Here is a 24,773-nt window from a genome sequence, read left to right as displayed (position 1 = left end):
AAGGCAAAAATGAAAACCTGGCCCATAAGTTATACAAGCATGAACACCTGTAGCATTTTGTACACACCGCATTAAGTACTCACCTAAATATCATTATCATCCTCAATGGTGTTTACTGAATGCCTACTCTGTGCAGAGCACTGTACTAAATGCTTGGGAGAGTACAATACAAAAGAGTAGCCAGATGCATTCCCTGCCCACAACGAGCTTACAATCTACAGAAGGGAGACAGACTAATATAAATATACAATTGACAATATATGCTTTCCTTCTTATTATCTGTATATCATTTTAGCATTAGCCCACCCCACTCAATTGTACACTTCTCGAGGGCAGGACTGTTAACCTCTTCCAATTACTCAGTACACTGCACTGCACAGAGTAGGTAAAAAAATAATACTACTGGCTGATTGAACACCTTCATGGAATAAAGAAAATAGATAAACTGCTCATGTTATTCGTTGTGGGCAGGGAACATGTGTGCCAACTCTTTTGTACTATACTCTCCCAACTGCTTAGTACAGTGCTCTGCATATAGAAAGGAGTCGATAAAGACCGATGACAATGATGACTATTCTACGGTGATGGTGGAAGGAGTAGGTAGGAGGATTATATTTAGATTGTCTAGGTAACCTGCCACATGGGATAACTGAGAGATTACTGAACAATTTGAGAAGCAGAAAGTGAATAGAGAGAACTGGGAGCCAGAACTTGGGTTCTAATACTGGCTCCGCCACGTATCTGCTGTATGATCTTGGGCAAGTCACTTAACTTCTCTAGGCCTTAGTTACCCCACCTGTAAAATGGGGATTAATACAAAAATAATACAATTTTATTTACTGAGCACTTACTGTGTGCAAAGCACTGTACCACTTGGGAGAGTACAATATAACAACAGATACATTCTCTGCCCACAATGAGCTGTGAGTCCCATGTGGGACATCGACTGTGTCCATTCTACCTCAGCACTTAGAACAGTGCCCGGCACACATTAAGGGCTTAACAAATACCATTAATAAAGTTTGTCAGTACTCTTTTGGAAGGTATGGTTTTTCTTCTTTTCCCCACAAACTATATCTTCTTACCTTCATAGGAGAATCAAGAGAATAAGAAAAAATTATTTAAATTCCCGAGACATGTCAAAACAAAATAAATTTATAAGCTCCCTGAGGGCAGAAATCACATTCTCCCAAGTGACTAGTACATTGTTCTGCACACAGTAAGCACTCAAATACTATTGACGGAAAAAACAAGTCATGAAAATAAGCCCTGGCCAATGTGTTACTGGAATTCTGTAAGCAAGGGTGGGCTGAATGAAAACTACAAATGACAAAACTACCCTGGGGCCAGAATACCCATACAGCCCAGCCTTAAAATGCTTTTACGTATCCTGGTTACATTGCCTCCTGAGGTCCTTATAAGGGTTATCTGATAATGATGCCATAAACAAACTTTACGGTACACTTGTCAAGCACTACTGAAAAGAAAATATTTTCATATGTTACCTCTGTACAATTAATTTTACATCAAAATAATGTTCACAAGATCCCAAAGTGGCAACCAAATTCAGCACTGATGTCTAATAATGGACTTATCTAATGGGACAGGACATAATGACTGCTGCAAACTAACAGCCACAGGTAGACTCTTCCAAATTTTGTATCTAACCTTCCACTCATGTCCTAAAAGACAAAAATCTTCTCAGAAAGATGCTACCATACTTCTAGCCATGACATTTCCTACATGCATTAGTGAGGAATATAATTCTAAAAAATATAAAGGCTAGGGAAACTGACCCACTGAAAGAGCAATTTTTCTCCTTCTCTAATAGACTTAGCCTTTCCAAAATTCAAGATAAACACCAGTAAAGGCAACTATTATGAATTAATGAAACCTAGGATATCTTGGAAAAAATTTTACTATCTTATAAGGTATAATCCACAATATGTTGGGCAGGGTATCTCACTTCTACAAGAAAGGATGTGGGGTATGGACAGATAAACATAGCACTGAAGAAGAAATGGGGAAGGATAACCAGACGGTTATGATATAAATACCTTAACAGGGCATCCACTGAGTGCTATGTACTGAACCGAGTCCTTGGAAAAGTACGATAGGAGCACAAGACTCATTTCTTGCCCACAAGAAGCTTACACTCTTCAGTGTTGTCAGGAAACACTTGCAAGAGAAAATGGAACTGTAAGGGGAAACTTTGGAGTGGCAAGGAAGCAGGCTGAGGAAATGCACATGGGATTGACTCCCAGGGTCAGAGGTGTCATATTGCTTCAACAGTTTAACTACCTTGGTTTTGAAGAGATTATTCTCTCCCAATCAGAGGGAAACCTGTCAATCCAGGCTCAATCAAGAAGCTGCCAAACCCTTCTTGCCTGCAGGCAACTGCCATGACTTTTGGACATGGGAACCCCAACAATGTGCACAGGTCTGCTGCACCCACTCACACTCACTGAATGGTGTGTACCTGACATACGGCATGCAATCCCCATCAACATTTCTCACACACCAGAAAAGCTCCTGAGCACCTGCATAAGTAAATCCTGAATACAAGCCTCTCCCTTCCTCTCAGAAGTCAGTTCAAGTAAATTTTTTTTCTTTTTAATTGTATTTGTTAAGCACTTAATATGTATGAGGCACTACACTTAAGTGCTGGGGTATATACAAGTTAATCAGGTTGGACACAATCCTGTTCCCCACAGGGTTCAGTCTTAATCCCCCTTTTACAGATAAGGTAACTGAGGCACAGAGAAATTAAGTGACTTGCCCACAGTTATGGAGCAGACAAGTGACAGAGTCAGGATTAGAACCCAGATCCTTCTGACTCCCATGCTTGTGCTCTATCCACTAGACCACACTGCTGTTCTCTCTCATCTCTACTTGGATCTAAAACAAAAAAAATGTAAGCTCTGGTTCAGGTTCCACACTTCGTCTCAGTTCCAAGTAGGCCCTGGAAATTCATCCTGCACAGGACTCGAAAGGCAATCTTCAAGATTTTATGAAGCCAGAATGATCAAGGAAAACACTAATTCCAGTGCCACTAATTAATCAATCCTATTTAGAGAGTGCTTATTGTGTGCAGAGCACTGTACTAGTCACTTAGGAGAGTACCATATAACTGGGTTGGTAGACATGCTCCCTGCCAACAAGGAATTTAGAGTTTAGAAGGAGAGACAGACATTAAAATAAAATACAAATATGCACATAAGTGTAGGGTATAAATCCAAATGCAAGGGCAATGCAGAAGGGAGAGGGAGTAGGGAAAATGAGCGCTTAGTCAGGAAAAGCCTCTTGGAGATGTGATTTAAATAAGGCTTTGAAGGTGGGGGAGGGAGTTCCAAGCCAGAGGCGGGATGTGGTGAGAGGTCAGCAGTGAGATAGACAAGATCAAGGTACAGTGAGTAGACTTGTGTTAAAGGAGCAAAGTGAGCGTGCTGGGCTCTAGTAGAAAATCAGCAAGGTAAAATAGGAGGAGGCGAAGCGAATAAATGCTTTAAACACCGATGGAATGGAGTTCTATTTGAGCAGAGGTAGATGAGCAGCTGCTGGAGGTTCTTGAGGAGTGGGGAAATATGGACTGAATTTTTAGAAAAATGATCTGGGCAGCAGGGTGAAGTATTGAATTGGAGTGGGGAGAAACAGGAGGCAGGGAGGGCAGCAAGGGCGCTGATGCAGTAGTCGAGGTGGGATAGGATATGCCCTTGGATCAAAGGGGTAGCAGTTTAGATGGAGAGGAAAGGGTGGATTTTAGTGATGTGAAGACAGAACTGAGAGGATTTGGTGACAGACTGAATGTGTGAATTCAATAAGAGACATGAGTTGAGGATAATACCAAGGTTACGGTTGTGTGAGACAGGAAGGATGGTGATGCTGTCTAGAGTCATGGGAAAATCAGGGGGAAGACAGGGTTTGGGTGGGAAGATGAGGAGACATATTAAGTTTGAGGTGTCACTGGGACATCCAAGGAGCAATATCCTGAAGACAGGAGGAAATATGAGGCTGCAGAGAAGGAGAAGGTCAGGGCTGGAGATGTCATCTGCACAGAAATGATAATTGAAGCCCTAAAGGAGTGGGTGTAGATGGAGAATAGAAAAGGAGCCAGAATTGAGCCACGAGAGACTCAACATTCAGGGAATAGGAGGCAGAGGAAGAACCTGCAAGAGAGACTACGAGTAGGTGGCCAGAGAGATAGAAGGAGAATTAGAAGAGGTCAGTGGCAGTTGAATTTACGGTTACGTAATGTTTCCAGGACAAGGCGGCGAGGGGGTGGTCCACTGTGCCAAAGGTAGCTGATAGGTCAAGGATGGATTTGGCAACAAGGAGATCACAGGTGACATTTAAGGGCAGTTTCCGAGAAGTGAAAGGGTTGCAAGCTACACTGGAGGGAGTCAGAGTGAGAAGTGGAGGAGAGGAAATGGAGGCTACAGGTGGAGGCAGCTTGCTCAAGGAGTCTGGAGAGAGGAATGGTAGGAGGGAGTTGAGGCAATAAGTGGAAGGCACTGTAGGGTCAAGGAAGGGTGTTTTTTAGGATAGGGGAGACATAAGCATGTTTGAAAGCAGTGGGAAAGATGCCACTGAAGAGTAAACAGTTCAAGAGGGGGTCAAGAAGGGAAGAACGGAGGGGACAAGTGTTTTGATAAGGTGTGACGGTATGGAGTCGGGGGCGCAGGTGGAGGGGGCATATTTTGAGGCGGCGAGAGATCTCAGGATACTGCTGGGAAAGATGCGAGAGTCCAAGAAAGGGCAGGAGGAGGGAGACCTGCCAATCTGAGGGCCATTATATCTGAGATCTGAGGGCATCTATTGCTGTCTTTTCACAACATCAGCTTTGCCTCTCCCTAAAAAAAACTAATAAAAGGACTAGTAAAAGAGTAAACAGTCCAGTTGAAAATATAACTTTAAATCTAAAAAGGAAGCACAGTTATTAAATGTAGATTTCCGAAGCCTTTGGAACAACATTTGCCTGCTGTGTGATCTCCTCTGTGCCTCAGTTTCCTCATCTGTAAAATGGGGATTCAATACTGTTCTTCCTCAGCTTTAGACTGTCAGCCCTATGTGAGAAAGGGGCTGATTATCTTGTATCTACCCCAGCTCTTACTAAAGTGCTTGACACAGAGGCACTTGACAAGTATTATTAACAAAATGACTAGTACACTTCACCCAAAACCCTGGATCAAGCATTACATATCTTAACAGTATCCTCAAACACAAATTAATTTATTGTCCAATAGCCAGAGTTCATAACCTAGAAATTTTCTGCACTCTCGATAACTTCAAATCGGTGATATACGAGATGAACAGTTTGCCCAGATCCTTTTACTCCTCCCTATTAGGTTATGGCCAAAACAAATACATTTCAAGAAATTAGATTGCCACTTGACAGAAAAATCCACTGAACAGCCAGTTGTGGAACAAATCCAACTCTAATTTCCCAGTTCTAATCAGTTTCATTCTGCAATTACACTAATTTTAATTGCCGCTAAGGGTCTCAAATGAGCTACTGACCCATACACCACACTTAAATCAGAGCCTTTGACCAATTAATCTTCTGAACACAACTAGAGCACTGGGAAATTATCACTGTAGCATGATGAGGTTCCTGTTGTATTACAAGAACCTGATGCTGTCCACCAGAACAAATTCAAAGGCCTAATCAATAAGCAAAGCCAACAAGAAGAGGAAGCCCTGCAAGTGAGATCCAGCAAAGGGGAGCAGGACAAACCTGAAGATGGAATAAAAGAATTCCACCCAAAAGAGAGGTAAATGGAGATTAAGGGAACTGCCACTATAGGAAGAGCCACGCTTAAGTGTCCCTACCAAAAGAATTACAATTTTTCTACATTTATAAAACATTTTAATCTATTTTAATGTGCAAAATGCCATCTGGACATGGCCACCTTCAACACCAGAACAAGCTTCAGAAAACAAACAGCACGTGCATATGGGTCAAGCACCACCCAGTGCTTTGCACATAGTAAGCACTTAATAAACACCTGTCCACATGTTTTGTTGTCTGTCTCCCCCTTCTAGACTGAGAGCCCATTGTTGGGTAGGGACCGTCTCTTTATGTTGCCAACTTGTACTTCCCAAGTGCTTAGTACAGTGCTCTGCACACCGTAAGCACTCAATAAATACAATCGAATGAATGAATGAAATGTCATTATTATTATTATTATTATCATTATTGTTATTATTATTATTATTACTAGCATCTCTCAGGGGTGGAGGCTGAGACTTGAAATAAGGTTTAACCTAAGCCAACGCCGATTCATTCATTCATTCAATCGTATTTATTGAGCGCTTACTGTGTGCAGAGCACAGTACTAAGCGCTTGGGAAGTACAAGTTGGCAACATACAGAGACCTGATCGTTCTCCTAGGGATAAAAAGGAACAATTTCACTTCTCTCATGATCTGTGGTACCTTTGCACCTGCTCACGAGACAATCTGACACCAACTTCTGGGAACTGTGGTGCTCCGGACTGAGAATGAGAGGCAATACACCAGTCACAATACCATTAAGAGAAGCAGCGTGGCTCAGTGGAAAAGAGCACGGGCTTTGGAGTCGAAGGTCATGGGTTTAAATTCCGGCTCCGCCACTTGTCAGCTGTGTGACATTGGGCAAGTCACTTCACTTCTCTGTGCCTCAGTTACCTCATCTGTAAAATGGGGATTAAGACTGTGAGCCCCCCGTGGAACAACCTGATCACCTTGTAACCTCCCCGGTGCTTAGAACAGTGCTTTGCACATAGTAAGCCCCGAATAAATGCCATTATTATTATTATTATTATTATAATCTTCCAATGAGACCAATGTAGTCTAGTTGATTTAAGTTGCAACTAACATTTTACTAAAGACAGAACACTATAACGGAAACTTTCCCCAGAACTGCTTCTCCCATATGCTCAGTAATAATAATGATGGCATTTGTAATTTGCACACGGTAAGTGCTCAATTAATACTACTGGTCAACTGATTGATATTCTGTAGAAAATCGAGGAAAAGACACTCATTATCCCTGAATGTTAGGATAAGATAACTGTTTAAACAACAGAATATGTAAATATGTATAAAAGGGCTGCTGGTGGCTTTGAGTGCATAAATACCAACAAGAAACAATCAAGGACTACGTCCTGAAAGATGTGGGATTTCACAAAGATTTGAAGACAGAGCAGATGGTGTCTGCTCCACATGTTTTCTAACAAGCACTCAATACAGAGAAAGCGCTTACTGGTTATTTTAAAAGCTGTGGTCTGGAAAATTTGAGTGGGGAAAGAATTTCAGGCAGGAGGAATGGAGGTGAGCAAAAGGTTGGAGATGGGAAAGTCAAGACTGAGGCACCGTGAGAAAGTTAGGTTGTGGGAAACAAAGAGCGCAAACTAAAGTGTAGTAAAGGAACCGAAAGCTAAAAGTGGTGAAACAGTTTAAAGCCAAAGGTCAGGGGTTTCTGCTTGATGCTGGATAATCACTGGAGGATTTTAAGGAGTAGAGATGCAGAAAAATGTTTTAGAAAAATCATCTGAGAAGCAGAGTGACGTATGGACTGGAGAGGAGAGAGGCTGATTCAATACTTCAAATGGGATATGACAAGTGTCTGTACCATTCAGCCAACTTTATTTCTAGAATGTTTATTCTGTGCAGAGCAATGCCCTAAGAGCTTGGGAGAGTACAGCTGAGTTAGTAGGTGTGATCCCTTCCCTTGAGAAGCGTAATAACAATAATTTTGAGGTGTTTAATAAGTGCTTACTATGTGCCAATCACTGTGCTAAGCACTGGGTTAGATACGATACAGTCAGATCAGACAGTCTCCACGCCATGCAGGGCTCACGGACTGATGGGGTAGAAGAACAGGCACTTAATCCCCACTTTACAAATGAGAAAAATGAGTGGCAGGCCACACAGGGCTCTTTTCCACTAGAGTACACACTACCAGAGGAGATGGCGACTAAAATAAACTACAGGGAGGGGAGAGCAATAAAGGACAGAGACATATATATATATATATATCAGGGGGAAGGGAGCAGGCGCTGTATAAGTATGTAAGAGTTTAGTTGTAATGGAAGTGCTCAAGTGGCAGTAAGGGAGGGAATAGGGCTTAATCACAGAAGGCCTCTTGGAGGAGATATCCTTTACAAGGGACTTGAAGATTTACCGAAGGTAGTATTTATTTGGGTGAAGAGGGACAGATCTGCAGATTGTGGAGGAAAATCTGGCAGAATATAACAGGCTGGATGTGAGAATGGAGAGAAACTGAGATGTCAAAGCAATTCCAAGAATGTAGATACATTGGTATTGCCGCAATGAATGCCTAGTTTAATGCAGTCTACTGGGTTTTAGAACAATATTTAAGAAAGTCAACAATCTGAGTAAACCACTAATTTTAGTTCAAAAGTACCTTTTCATCATTTCAATTCACAATTCCTTCTCAAACCTGATTGGTAGAGTACTCGAAGTGTCTTTCATAGAGAATAAATAGAATAGAAAATGTTTCTCTTACAGTTGTTTTCCTTTTGCAAATGATGTATGTGAAATTATCTGAGTCAACTCAATATTGCAACAGCATAGGCTAGTAGAAAGAACACACGCCGGCTGTGTGACCTTGGGCAATTTACTTAACTTCACTGTGCCTCAGCTACTTCATCTGTGAAATACGAATTTAGACTGTGAGCCCCATGTGGGACATGGATTGTGTCCAACCTGATTAGCTTGTATCTATCCCAGTGCTCAGGACAGTGCTTGGGACATAATAAGCACTAATACCATAAAAATATTGATAGCAGTACAATATTCAGTAGCTTCTATATTAAATTCTGTATCCTATAGTCTTCTTATTCTACATCAAGTGCTTAGTACAGTGCTCTGCACATGTTAAGCGCTCAATAAACACGATTGAATGAATTACACCAATCTTCTTCAGATAATAGCTGTAGTCAGTGTATTTATTAAGTGCTGACTATGTGTAGAGCACTACTCTAGACACCGGGAAAAAATACACAAGTGGGAGTTGGACCGGATCTCTGTCCCTCAAAGAGCCCTTCACAAGGCTCCATGTTGCACTCGCTGGTTTTAGGACTGGGGACTCGAGCAGGCACCGTGGCTGCAGAGAAACCACACGCATATAGTACTTCATACATGCCAAGTACTCTGGGTTAGACACTGGAACTGTCATACACACAAAACACTTCTCCCCACTCCTTGAAGCCAGATGGGATTAGGCTAAGAGTACCGGGGTCAGACACATGTCCCACAACTGTGAACTTCTGCCAGATAAGGCCTTGGAAAGTGGGTATTTTTGGTACAGCTCTGAAGGCTGAGCTGTCCTCTAGGTACTACTAATCATAATTATGGCATTTGTTAAGTATTTACTCTGTGCCAGGCACTATACTAAGCCCTGGGGTGGATTCAAGCAAATCGGGTTGGACACAGTCCCTGTCCCACATGGGGCTCCCACTCTTAATCCCCACTTAGCAGATGAGGCACCTGAGCCACAAAGAAGTGAAGTGAATTGTCCAAGGTCACACCGCAGACAAAGTGGGGGAGCCGGGATTAGAACCCAGATCCTTCTGACTCCCACATATGGACTCTAACCATTAGGCCCCGCTGCTCCTGGGGCCCAACTCAATTGGGCCTGGAGGGGACCCAACTTCACTTTGCTTTTGAGGATGGGATCCACAAATGGGAGTGCTCATGATGTTCTGCCTCAGAAGCTACGTAGCTGAACTTACGCCTAACCTGGACATCTGCCATTCACATCACGATCCACTGATCAAGTGATCCTTCAGACTGTGAGCTCTTTGTGGGCACAGAATGTGTCTACCAATCTCTCTGCTATATTGTACTCTCCCAAGTGCTTAGTACAATGCTCTGCACACAGTAAGTGCTCAATAAATGAATGATTGACATTCATTCAATCGTATTAAGCGCTTACTGTGTGCAGAGCACTGTACTAAGCGCTTGGGAAGTACAAGTTGGTGACATATAGAGACGGTCTCTACCCAACAACGGGCTCACGGTCTAGAAGGGGGAGACCGACAGTCTAGAAGGGGGGAGCGTCAAGGCTCAGGTATGCAGCTTCCTGAAATACGATTGATGATGATGATGATGATGATGCAGCTTCCTGAAAACCAACCAGGCAAAAAAAGGACCAAAAAACCTGAATCATTCTGTCTCTCATTCCCATTCAGTTCTAACTCACCTCATCTTCCCTACAGCTCATACTGCATTTTCAAATTTAATTCCTCAATTGTTCCTATAATGAATTTGGAGCCAATAACATCTTTGTCCTGCATCTGTGCAGATAAAGAACACATGTTACCTATCTATAATAGTCATTTTTCCAAAGGGCGCTTCAGAACTCAGTTGAAATTTAATGGCCATGTCCATGGTGCAGTCCCATGGGGTTTAGCATGTAGAGATTCCAAAACCCCAATCTCTACCTCAGTCCTGCGGGATTCCTCAGGTGACTGGCCATATTAAGCGTCAGTTGGGTGTATGGCTCATCCTCATAGGACTTGAGGCTAGAGGAATTACAGCCCAAAGCTCAACGAGGACAAGAGAAACCCCTGCACCAGTAGCACTCGACAGGACAGGTCGGGTGAGTGAAACCCTTCGGGCCCCGGAATCAGGTCAAGACCGCTGACTGGTGGTCTGCTGGCAAGGGACCAGCAGACCACCACTCGAGAAGCAGCGTGGTTCAGTGGAAAGAGCACGGGCTTTGGAGTCAGAGGTCATGGGTTCAAATCCCGGCTCTGCCAATTGTCAGCTGTGTGACTTTGAGCAGGTCACTTAACTTCCCTGTGCCTTAGTTCCCTCATCTGTAAAATGAGGATTAAGACTGTGAGCCCCCTGTGGGACAACCTCATCACCTTGTAACCTCCCGAGCGCTTAGAACAGTGCTTTGCAAATAGTAAGCGCTTAATAAATGCCATCATTATTATTATTAAGGGGCAAAAAGTGAAGCTGCCATCTTTGTTTCACCTTTGGTCCCCTTCAGACTCCACCGGCTGGCGAAGGCTAGCTGTGGTTGCCCAAAAAGCTGAAGCCATTGTCTTTAGCCTCTCAATATCAAATCCCTTTGGAGAAATGACTTCCCTATCTGCCCCTGGAGTGGGAGTCTCTGAACAGATGTTTCCCCTCCCTGATACACACCATGAGCTGCTGAACCCTAATCCTAACCCAGCAGCCCAAGGAAAACAACGATAAATGCATGATAGCCAGTTGTAAGGAAGAATCTGCTTTCCACATACAAAATGAAGCTTATGTCCCTTTTCCAGTCTTGCCCAAACCCAGGCCAGACCAGAAACTCAGGCTTGACGGCTCAACTAAGAATGTTTCTGGCCTGTGTAGGACTTTATTGCACATAGAGGCGAGCGGACCCTTTAAGAGTACTCTGACCCATCTGGGACCCCAAACACTAGGCAGAGTAAGAAAAATTTATCAGTAGGTGAATGTGAAAATGAATTGGAGATTAAGATTATGAAGAAATGGTAAAGAACAGCTCATCTAGCCTAGAGGGAAGGCAGTACTAAAGCTTTTACTGAAAAGGCTAAAGAAAATTTCCCTCAAGATCGACAAGAGGAAATGTACTTCAATAGCATAAGGAGAGCTTTACCTTAAACATGATGAAAACTTGGCTGCCTCTGTTATACTAGAAGGTGCTATGATAAATTATGTAACTTTCTTCCCTAGATGTCCATCCTTTCCTTAGAGCGATCTGAAATGATTATGGGGCAGGCCTGTCTTGAGGCAGAAAGAAGGACTAAAAAATGGTCCCCCTTTTGCCTCTGAGTTCACAGATAATAATACTACTAATAATGGCATTTATTAAGCGCTTACTATGTGCAAATCACTGTTCTAAAGCGCTGAGATAGTCACTATGCTCACTATTCCCCTATTAGAAAATATGCTAAACACTTCTATGAGAAAGGAAAAGGAACTATAGATGGAAGAGAGGAAATAACTTTAACATAAGTTGACATCACTGACCAATTACCTCCCAACAGGACTGGGAACTTGAAAGTCTTCCTCTTAGTTTTGAGAAAGCTTGAGGGCAAGTTATAACTTCATAATCTGTCTTTGTTTTCTCTTTGTCCTAAATACCAGAATAATTCTTGGTTACATCAGGCTGTTGTAAGAATTAAAGCATTTCCAAAAAGTGAACACCCCGTTTAAATACTCCTGTACTACTGTTAACGAACAGGCTGTCAGGGAAACTAAGAATTGTGAGACCGACTTGTACTTCCCAAGTGGTGCTTAGTACAGTGCTCTGCACACAGTAAGCGCTCAATAAATATTGACTGAATGAATGAATGAATGAAATTGAAAATTTTATTTAGAGAAATCCTCATTTGTCTAAAGTAGAACATAATAGTACAGATATAATCATGCTATATTTCACCGTGGAATTAACAAAGCCCAGCAGACTCGGACACTTCAAGTTAGTTTGATTAACACACACTACCTGTTGTTTCAAATCGCTTCTCCAAAAACAGGTGAAAAGTAAGTCAAACTACAGGAATGAGCTCCACCCCAGCTTTCTAAGTGTTCATTTACAGCAGCTCTGCTGACTTAAAGGTAATAAAGAACTTTGCCCTTGGAAGGTGAACTCTCCCCTCCAGCCAGACTTCCTCCCTTATTTGCCTATCAGCAGATCAATCATTCCATCATTTATTGAGCACTTACTGCATGCAGAGAGCTGTAATAAGCACTTGGGAGAGTACAATATACCAATATAACAGATACATTCCCTGCCAACAGCAAGTTTACAGTTTAGGGGGAAGATAGACATTAACATAAATAAATAAATTATGGAAATGTCTGTAAATGCTGTGGGACTAGGGGAGGGGGATGAATAAAGGGAGCAAATCAGGCCTACTTTGAAAGGAGTGGAAGAGGAAATGAGGGCTTAGTCAGGGAGGGCCTCTTGGAGGAGATGTACCTTCAATAAAGCTTTGAAAATAGGGAGAGTGTCTGTCAGATATGAAGAAGGAGGGTGCTGCAGGTTGAGGGTGAGAGGCTGGCAGCGAGATCGGAGAGATCAAGGTACAGTGAGTAGGTTGGCATTAGAGGAACAAAGTGTGCAGACTGGGTTGTAGCAGGAGAGCAGTGAGATGAGGTAGGAGGGGGCGAGATGATTGAGCGCTTTGAAGACGACGGTGAGAAGTTTTTGTTCGATGTGGAGGTGGATGAGCAACCACTGGAGATTCTTGAGGAGAGGGGAAACACAGACTGAACGTTTCTGTAGAAAAATGATCTGGGCAGGAGAGTTCTGCTCCTACCTCCCTTCTGAATTAAACAAGGAAGTCCATCTCTCATTCCCTCTTCATTCCACCCTCCTCTACAGCAATGAGGTTACACAAACTGCACCACAAGAAGTGGGAGGGAGGGCTATTTGACCTCATTCCCGTATGGCAACAGCCCTCCAGTATCCTAGGTTCTCCATTATGGTTACACAACTCAGACAAGGAAACCAACAAAGCTGGCCACCAGCACCTTCATGCCCAAGGCCTACTTGGGCGGGAAGCTATCCTGACGGCCCACTCCACTTGGCAGTCACTGCCACCACCTTCCTCAAATCAGGTGAGTGAAAGGAGAGCCTAATACTAGAGAAAGTCTCTTAAAGGAAGTAAATGATTGGAGTTCCATTACTGGTCTTCATTGCTAACTCCAGCCAAATGCAAGGGTAGGAAGAAATAGCAACAAAACAAAAACAAAATCCAAGAGAGAGAGAAGTCTAATGTTTCAGGTGTACATTTAAGACACAGCAAACATGGACGAAATCATCCACTGGTGTCCTGGAAGAGGGGGATAGGTCAACTGGAAGAGAGTTGGGTGAGCCCAAGAGATTGAGCATTTGGGTTGACCAGTATGATGACAGTTGCAGAGGGCAACTGGAAGTGAACGCATGAGAATGGAAAATGGCTGGACAGAATTCCAGAGGGAGGTGTGGTATAAGTTATTGGTAAGAGTAGTTGGTAGGAGTCTGAAATCAATCTGCAATAATGCATTACAAATCCAATATTAGGAAATCTACCTACAACCTTGGCCTTAAGTAAAATGGTAAAGGTTGGCAGGACAGTGAAAGAGGGAGCAATCACGATGGGTTCCGGCAGGTGGGGAAAAGAAAGAAAAAAGAAGATACTTATAACTTGCAAACATTAAGGCCATGCTATTCAAAGTGACTAGCTGAACAGCAAATTATGGATTAAATGATAAGTTATTCTTAGAAATATGTTGGATAAAAACTCTTTTATGATCAGGATACTTTTACCACCATAGGTGGGACCTTATTGGTATCCCCAAGGAAACAAATCCCTTACATGCTAAAAATCAGCTGTGTTTCCAGGAGTTAGGAAACCTAGAATAATCTCAGCGTCATAGGGTATGACATAAATTGAGACTGGCCTCAAAGAAACCCCACAATAAGTATGTTAATGCAACTTGAAAAAGATATGGCACAGCTAAGGCTCTTCATTGCCATCAGAGGTTTAAAACAGGGAGGAGAAAAACTTGCCAGCTGGGAAAATACTAGCAGGTCAAAATGTTTTCTAACAGCCCACCTACGATTACCTTCTCTGGGAACCCGCGAGAAATGCTCTAAATTTAGTAAGGTTGCGTGAGGTGAGCAAACCTCCATTCAGCATAGGTGTCCTGTGTCACCAATGGGACACAGACGGGACCGTGGTCATTACTTGTCATTAAAAAGTCACGGCTACTGCAAAAGCTAAGCAACTACCCAATTCAAAGACCCTGAATTCATACAATCTACTAAAGGTACAAAACTCTCCCACATGGAAAACAACCTGACAGATTACTATGTAAAACTAGCAAAAGAGTAACTTAAATTATCTCATTTTTGACACTACAGGTTCTCTAAACCTGTCATTCTTACTTGTGTAAATACAACTAAACCCACCTAGAACATGTGATGTGAAAGATTAAAAAAAACCCACCTAAACAAAAAATACCACGTATAAACCAATGTACATATTTAGTAACAAACTCAGAACTCACCCAACTGCAAAAATATATTTTTTAAAAATTTAAGAGAAGCTATTCTCATGCAAAGCAGAAAGAATACTTGCTGGGCAGAAGAACTCAAATAAAGCCTTCCGAACTAAGGTCTGGTGAATGAAGATAAATTTTTCCATTTTTACGAGGGAAAGATTTATCTTGGCAAAAGGCATTCTTATTTCAGTGAGTGTTTTTAATGTTTTTCAATTGGCATGCCTCAGTGTAAGGTGTAGGGTGACTGAAAAGAAGTAGAAAACAGCAACCTTCAGAAGCTTAAGGCTCCCCAAGTGACACTCATCAGCATCAACTGTATTTATCAAGAGTTTACTATGTGAAGAGCACCGTACTAGGCTCTTGGGAGAGTGCAGTACAACAAAGTTAGCAGACACGTTCCCTGCCCACAACACTCCCAATTCGGCCTACTCACTTCTCCCTTTTCTTCCTGCCCTCCATTATCATCATTATATCATCATCATCATCACTGGTATTGATTGAGCCCTTACACTGTGCAGATTTCAAAATGTCAGAAGCAATAGTCAGTGCTGAGATTTCCAGCTTCACAACCTTGAAAAGATTGGAAAGGGCAAGGCTGTGACCTTTCCCAGCGACACCACTGCCCAGATGGTCTTCAATTTCCCCCTCACCTCCAATTTGCCAAGCTACATCCAGATAAATACGATTGATGATGATGATGATAAAGCTACGGAAACACACTAGACCCCCATTATAATGGTAACTTCAATCAATCAATCATGTTTGAGCGTTTAGTATGCACAGAGCACTGTACCAAGTGCTTGAAAAAGTAACGATGTAACAATTATAGACATGTTCCCTGCCCACAAGATTACAGTCCAGAGGAGGAGGCAGGCAGTTACGTTTGTAAATGCTGTGGGACTGAGAGAGTGGTGAATAAAGGGTGGAAAGGCAACACAGAAGAGAGACGGAGTAGGGGAAACGAGGGCTAAGTAGGGGAGGGCCTCTTGAAGATTTGATTTTAATAAGGCTTTGAAGGTGGGGAGAGTCACGGTTTGTCCGATACGAAGGAGGGAAGTGAGCATACTGAAATCAGCAAGGTAGGACAGGAGGGGCAAGGTGATAAAAACCGGACAGTAGTATTGGCAAGAGCAACCTAATGGGGTCCTCCAGAGAAAACTAATTCCTGGAGAAAGGAAGGGTTCACCGCTGCACCTTGGGAGCTCCACTGGTCTTTATCCCTGAGCAGAGGGAGGTACAAGCCTGTGAATGCCAGGTTTGGAAGGCTGGAGGAGGAAAGAGAAGCCGCTTCTCTTCACCCACCTCTTCTCCCCGTCAATCATCATGACTGACTGATAAGCCCACTCCCGCCACTCAGGACCCCAATCCATGCTATTCCAGCCCCAAAGAGCACCTGTAAATTAAATCCAAGCACAGAACAAAGTGGCAGACAGAACAAGGTTTTCTGCTTTTGTTTTGTAAAAAGTCCACTAAGAACCAGCTTTAAACCGGAGCCTGCATCTTTCTGAGACATGTATCAAGATACCAGTGTAATAAGTTCAGAGGTACAATTATCCAAAAACATAGACAAGATGCCGATTCAGTAACAAAATCACACTAAGCTATAAGTCTAGGCCCCAAAAAACTATCTCTATGGGAAGTCACGCTTACCTTCTTGTCTTCCTTTACTTTGTGTGTTTTCTTCTTCATTTTTTTATCATCCAACTCCTGATCTGAAGTAATAGCAGGGTTGTCAATGCCACCTTTCCAAGTTTCCACAGGGGAAAGCAGTGGATCTTCTTCACTTCCACGATGCCTTCCTTTTCGTTTTGTTTTAGAAGTAGGGAAAGCTTCATCGTCACTTGCGTCCGAATGTGTTCTCCTATAGTACGACTTGGCCTTGCTAAACAGTGTTTTAGATTTGTATTTGTATTTTGAAGGCCGCCTCTCCCCGAGGCTCTTGGATGTCCTATCCAAAAATCCGTTTTCTTCGTCACCCTGGGCATTATTTCCAAATGAATTTCGAACTTTCATAGTCCGATTCTGACTGTCATCGGGGACAGCGTAGATATCCTCCGAAAAGCCTTTTGGTTTAAAAAGAGTATCATTAGGTTCTGCATAATTATCTGAGGGCTCCATATCTTCTGGATGTGCCAAAGGCACTCGAGAGGACTGTTTTCTGGGGTTCTTCCCAATCCCTGCCTCAATTGTCTTTAAAAGATTAGGATCCAGTTTCTTTACATTTGTCTTCGGTATAGCTGGTTTGGGTTTTATAGGTGGAGGCACTTTATGGTTGCGCTCATGGTCATGAGAGTTTGGAGTGCTATGAACAGGGTACTCATTCCCTTCCAAATCTAGTCGATATTTGGAACTCGGGGTGGGGAGCAGCTGCACATCATCCCCAATTGGACTGTAGGGTGGTGGTGCTTCAGTGTCGTCTTCTGAATCTGGATAGTTATTATAAGGGAAGCCTCTAGAAGATGGAAGGAACACATCTTCACTTGGATGGGTTGATTCCCTGGTGTTCTCAGACAAATAGGAATTTTCTATCATATTTTTTTTTTCTAAAACATCACTGAAAAACAATGTGAAAACCTCAGTTTGCCGGTGATACTGAGACAAAGAATATAGGGCGGTGAATTTAGCGGTAATTTCTGTTGCTATGTGCTCTCCTTCTGTCATTAACTCCTTAATGGCCTCATTCTCAAAAAAGTCCGCTTGGCTATCAGTAACAGCTACCAGCTGGACGGGAATAGTGTCTTGAACTTCCGAAAGAAATGCTCGAAGCATTCCCATGGAGGCTTTCCGTTTGGCAGAATAGACCAAAATGTAGCCATGAACCAGTTCATCTTTCCTTACTCCGATGGAAGAATGGTAAGACAATATGGTTATCTGTATTCTTCTCCTTTTCTCACCTATGATTTTATCCAGCATTAAAGAATTATTCTGCCCAGCCTGAGCAGCACTGCACGAGTGAGACTCAAGGAAAGGTGAAAGAATAAGATCCACACTAAATGGATCGCCACACATGCCACACACAACGATTCTCAAGTCGGCTTCTGAAACGTCTTTATTGATGGGAACGGGGCTTACCACATCCAGATTGTGTTTCACTGATTCCAATACTCCCCTCAGCGCTTGCTTTATTTGAGTCTCATTAAATTTTCGAGGGTAAGTGCCAGAGGGGACATCTACAAACGGACACTGTAATTTGTTTGCCAACTGCTGCCCTTGGTGCCTGAGAATAGGTAAATTCTTGCTAACGCTGTCCCTCTGATTAGCCAAAATTAGTGTAAATGGAAGAGTGGCCATATATTTATCTCTTCGGTTCTGAGAAGCTTCACTTCGTATTTTTCCGATACATTCCCCGATACTGTTCAGCGACTCGATGGAATTAAAAACACAGAAGCATCCGTGTGGTTTGAAGGCAGCAGTCCACAGCTGACTTAAAAGGTAAGGGGACTTGGAATCAACTGGCTGAAGATCCAGTTCGTAAATTTTTCCATCCAGGGCGTACTCATCATCAGTGGACTGCGTCCTTATCTCGTTTGCTAGCTCTTGGGCAAGGCCATCCTTCCCTAAAATAAAAAGATTCATCTTATCTAAGTTAGCACTATCGTGGTACAACCGTAGGCGACTATGGTCTAGCTGCAAAAGACTATTGGCAAGCAGCTGCTCAACTTTTATGTCTGTGCAACCCTGGCCACTCAGACACGTTTCTTTCGTGGGATGGTAAACAAACCCAATGTGTTTCAGCAGAAGAGACTCCCGATCCGGAGCAAGTTTCTGTAAAGCTTTGTATCGAGGCTCTTCGCTCAGGACCCTGTGAATCTCACTCATCTTATCTGAACTGGGTGTTGCATTAAGATCTAGATCATAAAACAGCTCGGAATGCTCAAAAAGCATTTCCTGAAACTCTTCTTTGGCTTTGTCAACTATCTCTCGCTGATGCCTACTGTACACCTCTTTGCTATCTGCTTCAGTGATGTATTTGAAAGCTTCATCCTCCATTACAAAACACATAACTTCTTCCCAAGGTTGCCCGGGTGAAATAAACTGTATTTTCTCCAGTGTCTTTTTGAATTTTTCCTTCATTTCTACCCTCCTCTTCTCGGATATAAGATGTTGGACGTGATTTTGATAGACCTTTTCGGCTTCTAAAGTGCTAAGTAGATCGTATGGGATCCTTCGATCGTTGACTTTGTCAATGTGGTCTGTTTCGTCCCAAGGCGTTTTTTCAAGCACCACAAAGAAAAACTGAAATTCTGCTCTTTTCTCCATTAGTTTCAGGGCTTCTGACCAGTTCAAATGTTCAATCTCTTCCAGGTTTGGCAGAAGGGTGCTAAACGCCCTTGGGAGGGTATTGATATATTCTTCTCTTCTTTTTCTTATATGCTCCTGTCTGAGTTGCTCGATGTGTTTTGAAAATGTACTTTTGGCCTTTTTTGTTCCCTCCAAGTTTATGTACTCCTCATAATCAGGATGGTTTTTTAATTTATTACTAACAGTTTTCCAAGTCGCATGATAATCTCTCACAGTTTGCACAAGTTTTTCAAATTTATCCGTTGCTGTGACAACAAGTTGTCGCTGTGTTTTATAAGCATCCAGATAGGGAATAATTTTAGGCTTTCCCCGGGTTTTATCCAACATTTGTACCAGCGCAGTGAAACATGTTTCAACATTGACATTGAATCTCGCCGACGTCTCCACTACAAGAAGGTTCTTTTTGTTTGAAGCGAATGCCTGAACCTCTCGAAGATAATGATCCACACATTCATCACATTTAGTTGCTGCTATTATTATAGGTTTTTTTGATTTCGATAGCTGGATATATAGGTTATTCACAAATTTAAGCTGATCGTCAAATTTCCTATTGCATCCCTGACTTACATCAATGCATAACAAAAACCCATCTACATTAAGCTTCCCTTCTGGCATTTGTTTCTGCTCAAAGTCTTGCTCCAAGCCTAGCTGATCAGTGCAAATGTACATTAATTTTTCTGCTGACTGCAATTTGGAGAGCGCCGCACGCTTTACATACGGCTGCAAGTTCGTACTCCGATGAGGCAGGAAAGTCTGATCATCAATGAACTCAGTCTGTTCAATGACATGAATTTTGCATTCTACTCCATCCTCACCACTTTGCGTTACGTCACCCCAGTACAGAAAGTGATCATTGTTGACTACTCGGCCTCCAAAGTCAATTGTGCTAAGCACAGAGGTATGCTCAAGATTATATTCATCGGCCTTTGAACGCACAAATCTATTGCACAGACATGACTTGCCCACTCCACAATTGCCTTTGTCTTTTTCTGTCCCAGAGAGTCCTACTACACTGATAGCATAGGATGGGGGTCGAGGCTCTTTGTTCTTTGCCATCATAAATCTCTTCTCATCCTTCTATGTTCACCAAGATAACCAGTGGAGTTTCTCATTCTGAAGGAGTCTCTAACAACGCACAACCCATAGTCCAGAATTAAATGTAGTTCTTTGTAGTTCCCACATTTCCATGGAGAAAGTACGGCTTCATGACCATATGAATCATCTTCCTAAAGAAAAAAAGAAAAGGTGGTCAATTCTAATATCGTTTAAATTACTTCATACTTTAGAAAACTTGGATTTTCTAAACCAGTAAAGCAAGCTGTTGCATTCCAGTTCGGAAAGCATCGTCTAGAAAACAAAATCATACAGGGTTAAAGAGCAACCATCAAAATTCACACAGTACAATCTTCAATTTTAATATTCTTCCCAAGGTAAAATGATCATTGTATTTCCATTCAATTCTATTTTAATCAATACTGATTTGGTTAAATGAAAAAAAGACAACAGGATTTCTTTTTTAGCCCAGTGATTTACAAATCAAAAATATACAAAGCGCAGTATAAAACACATAATTTCAACAAGGAATTTTATGTCACTGTACAGGAGTTCAAATCAAACAGTTAGCCAACTTTTACGATATTTAAAAGTTAAGATAAGCTGCCCAAGGCCATGTGTGGAAACTGGTATCATCCTTGACTCCTCACTATCTTTGAAATTCTGACACTCAATCAACTGCTAAATCCTGCCAGTTCCTCCTCCCAACATTTCCCCAGTCCCAGTCCTCCCACTCCATTCAAAGAGCTACCACCCTGTTCCAAGCTCTTGTCATATTATGCTTAGCTATTTTATCAGCCTCTACCCTAGTCCCCCTGCCTCGGGGCCTCTCTACTTCAGTCTAAACTACATACTTCTAAACAGATCCATTTCTGAAGTACTCCTCATAGTTCCAGTGGCTACCCTTCTTCCTCCGCCTTAAGCAGAAACTCCATACCATTAACTTCAAGGCTTTCCATCAACTTTCTCCTCCTTAATATATATCAGCTCTTCACCTACTGCCCCACAGCTCCCGTTGTTTGTTCACCCAAACTCTGCGCTTTGCTTTCAATTCTCCTGCCTCTGATCTCTCGCTTATGCTGCACCTCTGGAACTCTGTCCTCTTCCAAAATCCAGGATGCAGCTCTTCCCATCTTCAAAGCCCTCCTAAAACTCAACAACCTCCAGGAAATTTTCCTTGATCAATTCTCAGTACCCTAGTCTTGTGTCATCCTAGCAGCCCCAGGCCAAGCCTATCCTCAGCATTTACGTACCTTTTGATTCACATATTTACTTGCATACACCATTATTCATACTGCTATTTCCTCCTGATATGTCTGTACTAATTCATTATATCCTTGGACTTTCTCCTGCTCCTACTATTCCAAATCAATCAATGACATTTATTGAGTGGTTGGGAGAGTACAGTCAACATAGTAGACATGTTTCCTGCCCACAACAGGCTTATAGCCTAAAGTGGGGGTTTAGAGTCTATTATTCCTAAACAACAGTTATGTGCCTGTTTGCCCCAGGCAAAGAATCATGTTGTGTCAGTAATTACTGCAATGGTAAATAAGGGGCAAAATTCAAGGAGGTTTAGAGAAACAAAAACTGCTTTTTCAAATAAGTTTCACAACTTCCTCTGACAACCTCTGTCACTAGAATGGCACTAGGAAACAATTTACAACAGTTTAAAAGTGCAGTTCCTAGTAAATAATAACACTGTTCAATGGCACTGTAGGCAGAGTTCAACAGTCGCAGGTGGGGAAATAGCTACAGAGCAGGTTACAGGCTTGTGAGACAACATAATAATAATGGCATTTATTAAGTGCTTACTATGTGCAAAGCACTGTTCTAATCGCTGGGGAGGTTACAAGGTGATCAGGTTGTCCCACGGGGGGCTCACAGTCTCAATCCCCATTTTACAGATGAGGTAACTGAGGCCCCAGAGAAGTTAAGTGACTTGCCTAAGGTCACACAGCAGGCAAGTGGCAGAGTCAGGATCAGAACCCATGACCTTCTGACTCCCAAGCCTGGGCTCTATCCACTATGCCATGCTGCTTTTCTTAAAATGGTACATATTGTACATATTTACTATTCTATTTATTTTATTTTGTTAATATATTTGTTTTGTTGTCTGTCTCCCCCTTCTAGACTTGAACCCGTTGTTGGGTAGGGACTGTCTCTGTATGTTGCCAACTTGTACTTCCCAAGCCTTTAGTACAGTGCTCTGCACACAGTAAGCGCTCAATAAATACGATTGAATGAATGAATGAATGACAATGGTACTTCTTAAGTGCTTACTTTATGCCAGGCACTGTACTAAGCACTGGGGTCGATACGGGGGTATCAGGATGGACCCAGTTCTTGTTCCATATGGGGCTCGCAGTCTCAATCCCCATTTTACAGATGAGGTAACTGAGGCACAGAGAAGTTAAGGGACTTGCCCAAGGTCACACAGCAGACAAGCGGTGGAGCCGGCATTAGAACCCATGACCTTCTGACTCCCAGGCATGTGCTCTTTCTACTTCGCCATGCTCCTTCTCTATCAAATATGTGTAGGGGAAAGAAACTTCATGGAAAGAACTGAGTGGAATACATTTCTGCTGTAAACATGACAGGAAATGTAGCACAACACGGTGAAAAAAAAAAGGAGCTGGGATGCAGGAAACCTGTTTTGCAAAATCACAACATCAAGGCACCATTCAATAAACAGAAAACTGAGCCTTAGAAATAGTTTTTTTTTACTTTCTGCATTGGCAGAATTGAGCCATTTCAGCACCAACGTTTTCATTTTACATTCCCAATTTACACTAAATAAAAGTTACAAGTACAAATTTGCATTCCAAATTTGTCCTTCATGCATACTGCTCTACCCTACCAGAAGTTTCATCACAGTAGCCCCAGAACAGGAATACACATTCCTTACTTCTGAGTTTTCCAGGATTTAGCTTCTTTTATTTGGTGCTGTCTTCAGAACACACTGAAATATCCCTCACAGATTCAAGTGAAAATAATGAACTTTGTAAACTGACCATAGAGCATGTGCGTGTATTAAATAGACTTATCTGGGTCCCCAAGGCGTTTTATTTGTATAGGGTTCAGAGAGTGTATTTGGAAATTCGACATTTTTATATTGGTATCATCTTGTAGAAGGCCCAGATAAAAGGTTTACTCCACACATGGCATGTAAGTCTGTTTTCAGAGAATTTACTTTGGGGCATCCTAATGAGCTTAACATTAAAAGGAAAAATTCCCATTAAAATCTCAGGCATTCAGTTTTCTTGGATCCTTCAATGATTTTTGAAGAAACATATCACATAAGATTCCATTACAATGAATAAGGGATTCTCCCTCAAATTCTTTTTCCAGGAATTGCACAACACTGGAACACCATGTCACATAGCTGGCTAGCTTGCTAGCAGCCCAAGCCGTCTGTTTATTTCATTATTCCAAAAGGTTCGCTTTAAGACCTTTTCAGAATTTTACCTTTATATGAAAGATACAAGAATATCATTTTACCACACACTACCTTGCATATAGCTCTCAATTCTTTAGATTTAAGTATTTAAAGAAGTTTGATTATATAGCAACCAGTATCCCAATCACCTCAAAACTTGTAATGAAATTTGATTCTCTTTTGTGGACAATTGCTCCCACTAAAAGGGTAGTGGAAAATAGAAGGGCTTAAGCTTAGCCCACTCTCCCATTCTTTTTGGAAAACTTTTTACTAAAAGAACTAAAAACGAAACACTACGCGAGCAAGCCAATTTCAGGGCAAAGAGGAAAAAAAACTTGCCATGAATAAATATGAAAGCATAGCTTATCAACAAAACAACTTAAACATCAGTTCATGGAATTTAGGTTCAATTGAAAAGACTTATCTACGTTTATGAAATCAACATTTGCGCAAATTACTTCAAAAATGGCTGTCAGGAGAGAAAATTGGAATTATTTTATGAGAGATGCACGACTGACAAGCAAAAAGGAATCAAAGTGGTCCCAGAAGGATCCAAATAGTTCAGTTTGGAGTTGGGATCAGATACTAATACCTGAAATTGATCAAGAAATGTGTCATCCCTTTTCCCTTCCTCTGTTTATACTGGCAGGCCAATAAAATGACCAAGCAATAGACAAAACAAAGGGAGAAACAAAAGCCTGAATCATCAAGGTACATGTACCAGAGAGCATAAAATGATACTTTAAAGTTCAGGCAAAACTGGAGACTTAATGAGCAGTATAAGCAATAGCCAACCAACTGCAAATTATTTACTTAAAAAATTTTTGAAAATTTTCTTTAGTACCAAAATTGGTATCAGACTAATCCATCAACCTTGGGATGTTTAAGAAAGCTATATTCTACAAATGTCATGAAGTACTGTCTAAAATTACTCAATGTTGAATTCTGGACTAGCTAAAATA

At 41.9% G+C, this 24,773-nt stretch overlaps 1 protein-coding gene across 3 annotated transcripts in view; it reads right to left on the bottom strand.

The window, feature by feature from the left end:
- ARHGAP5 (Rho GTPase activating protein 5) overlaps positions 1-24,773 on the bottom strand; it is a 68,568-nt gene that overhangs the window by 34,008 nt on the left and 9,787 nt on the right. For all 3 annotated transcript variants that reach the window (XM_038756979.1, XM_038756981.1, XM_038756980.1), the window contains exon 2: positions 16,668-20,545. In XM_038756979.1, the coding sequence (XP_038612907.1) occupies positions 16,668-20,378 (3,711 nt within the window). In that variant the 5' untranslated portion in view covers positions 20,379-20,545. The remainder of the gene's footprint in view (positions 1-16,667; positions 20,546-24,773) is intronic.

The sequence above is a fragment of the Tachyglossus aculeatus genome, chromosome 14 (assembly GCF_015852505.1).
Source record: "Tachyglossus aculeatus isolate mTacAcu1 chromosome 14, mTacAcu1.pri, whole genome shotgun sequence".
Taxonomy (NCBI): Eukaryota; Metazoa; Chordata; class Mammalia; order Monotremata; family Tachyglossidae; genus Tachyglossus; species Tachyglossus aculeatus.
The sequence above is the reverse complement of the archived record's forward strand: the minus strand, read 5'-3'. Positions and strand labels throughout refer to the sequence as shown.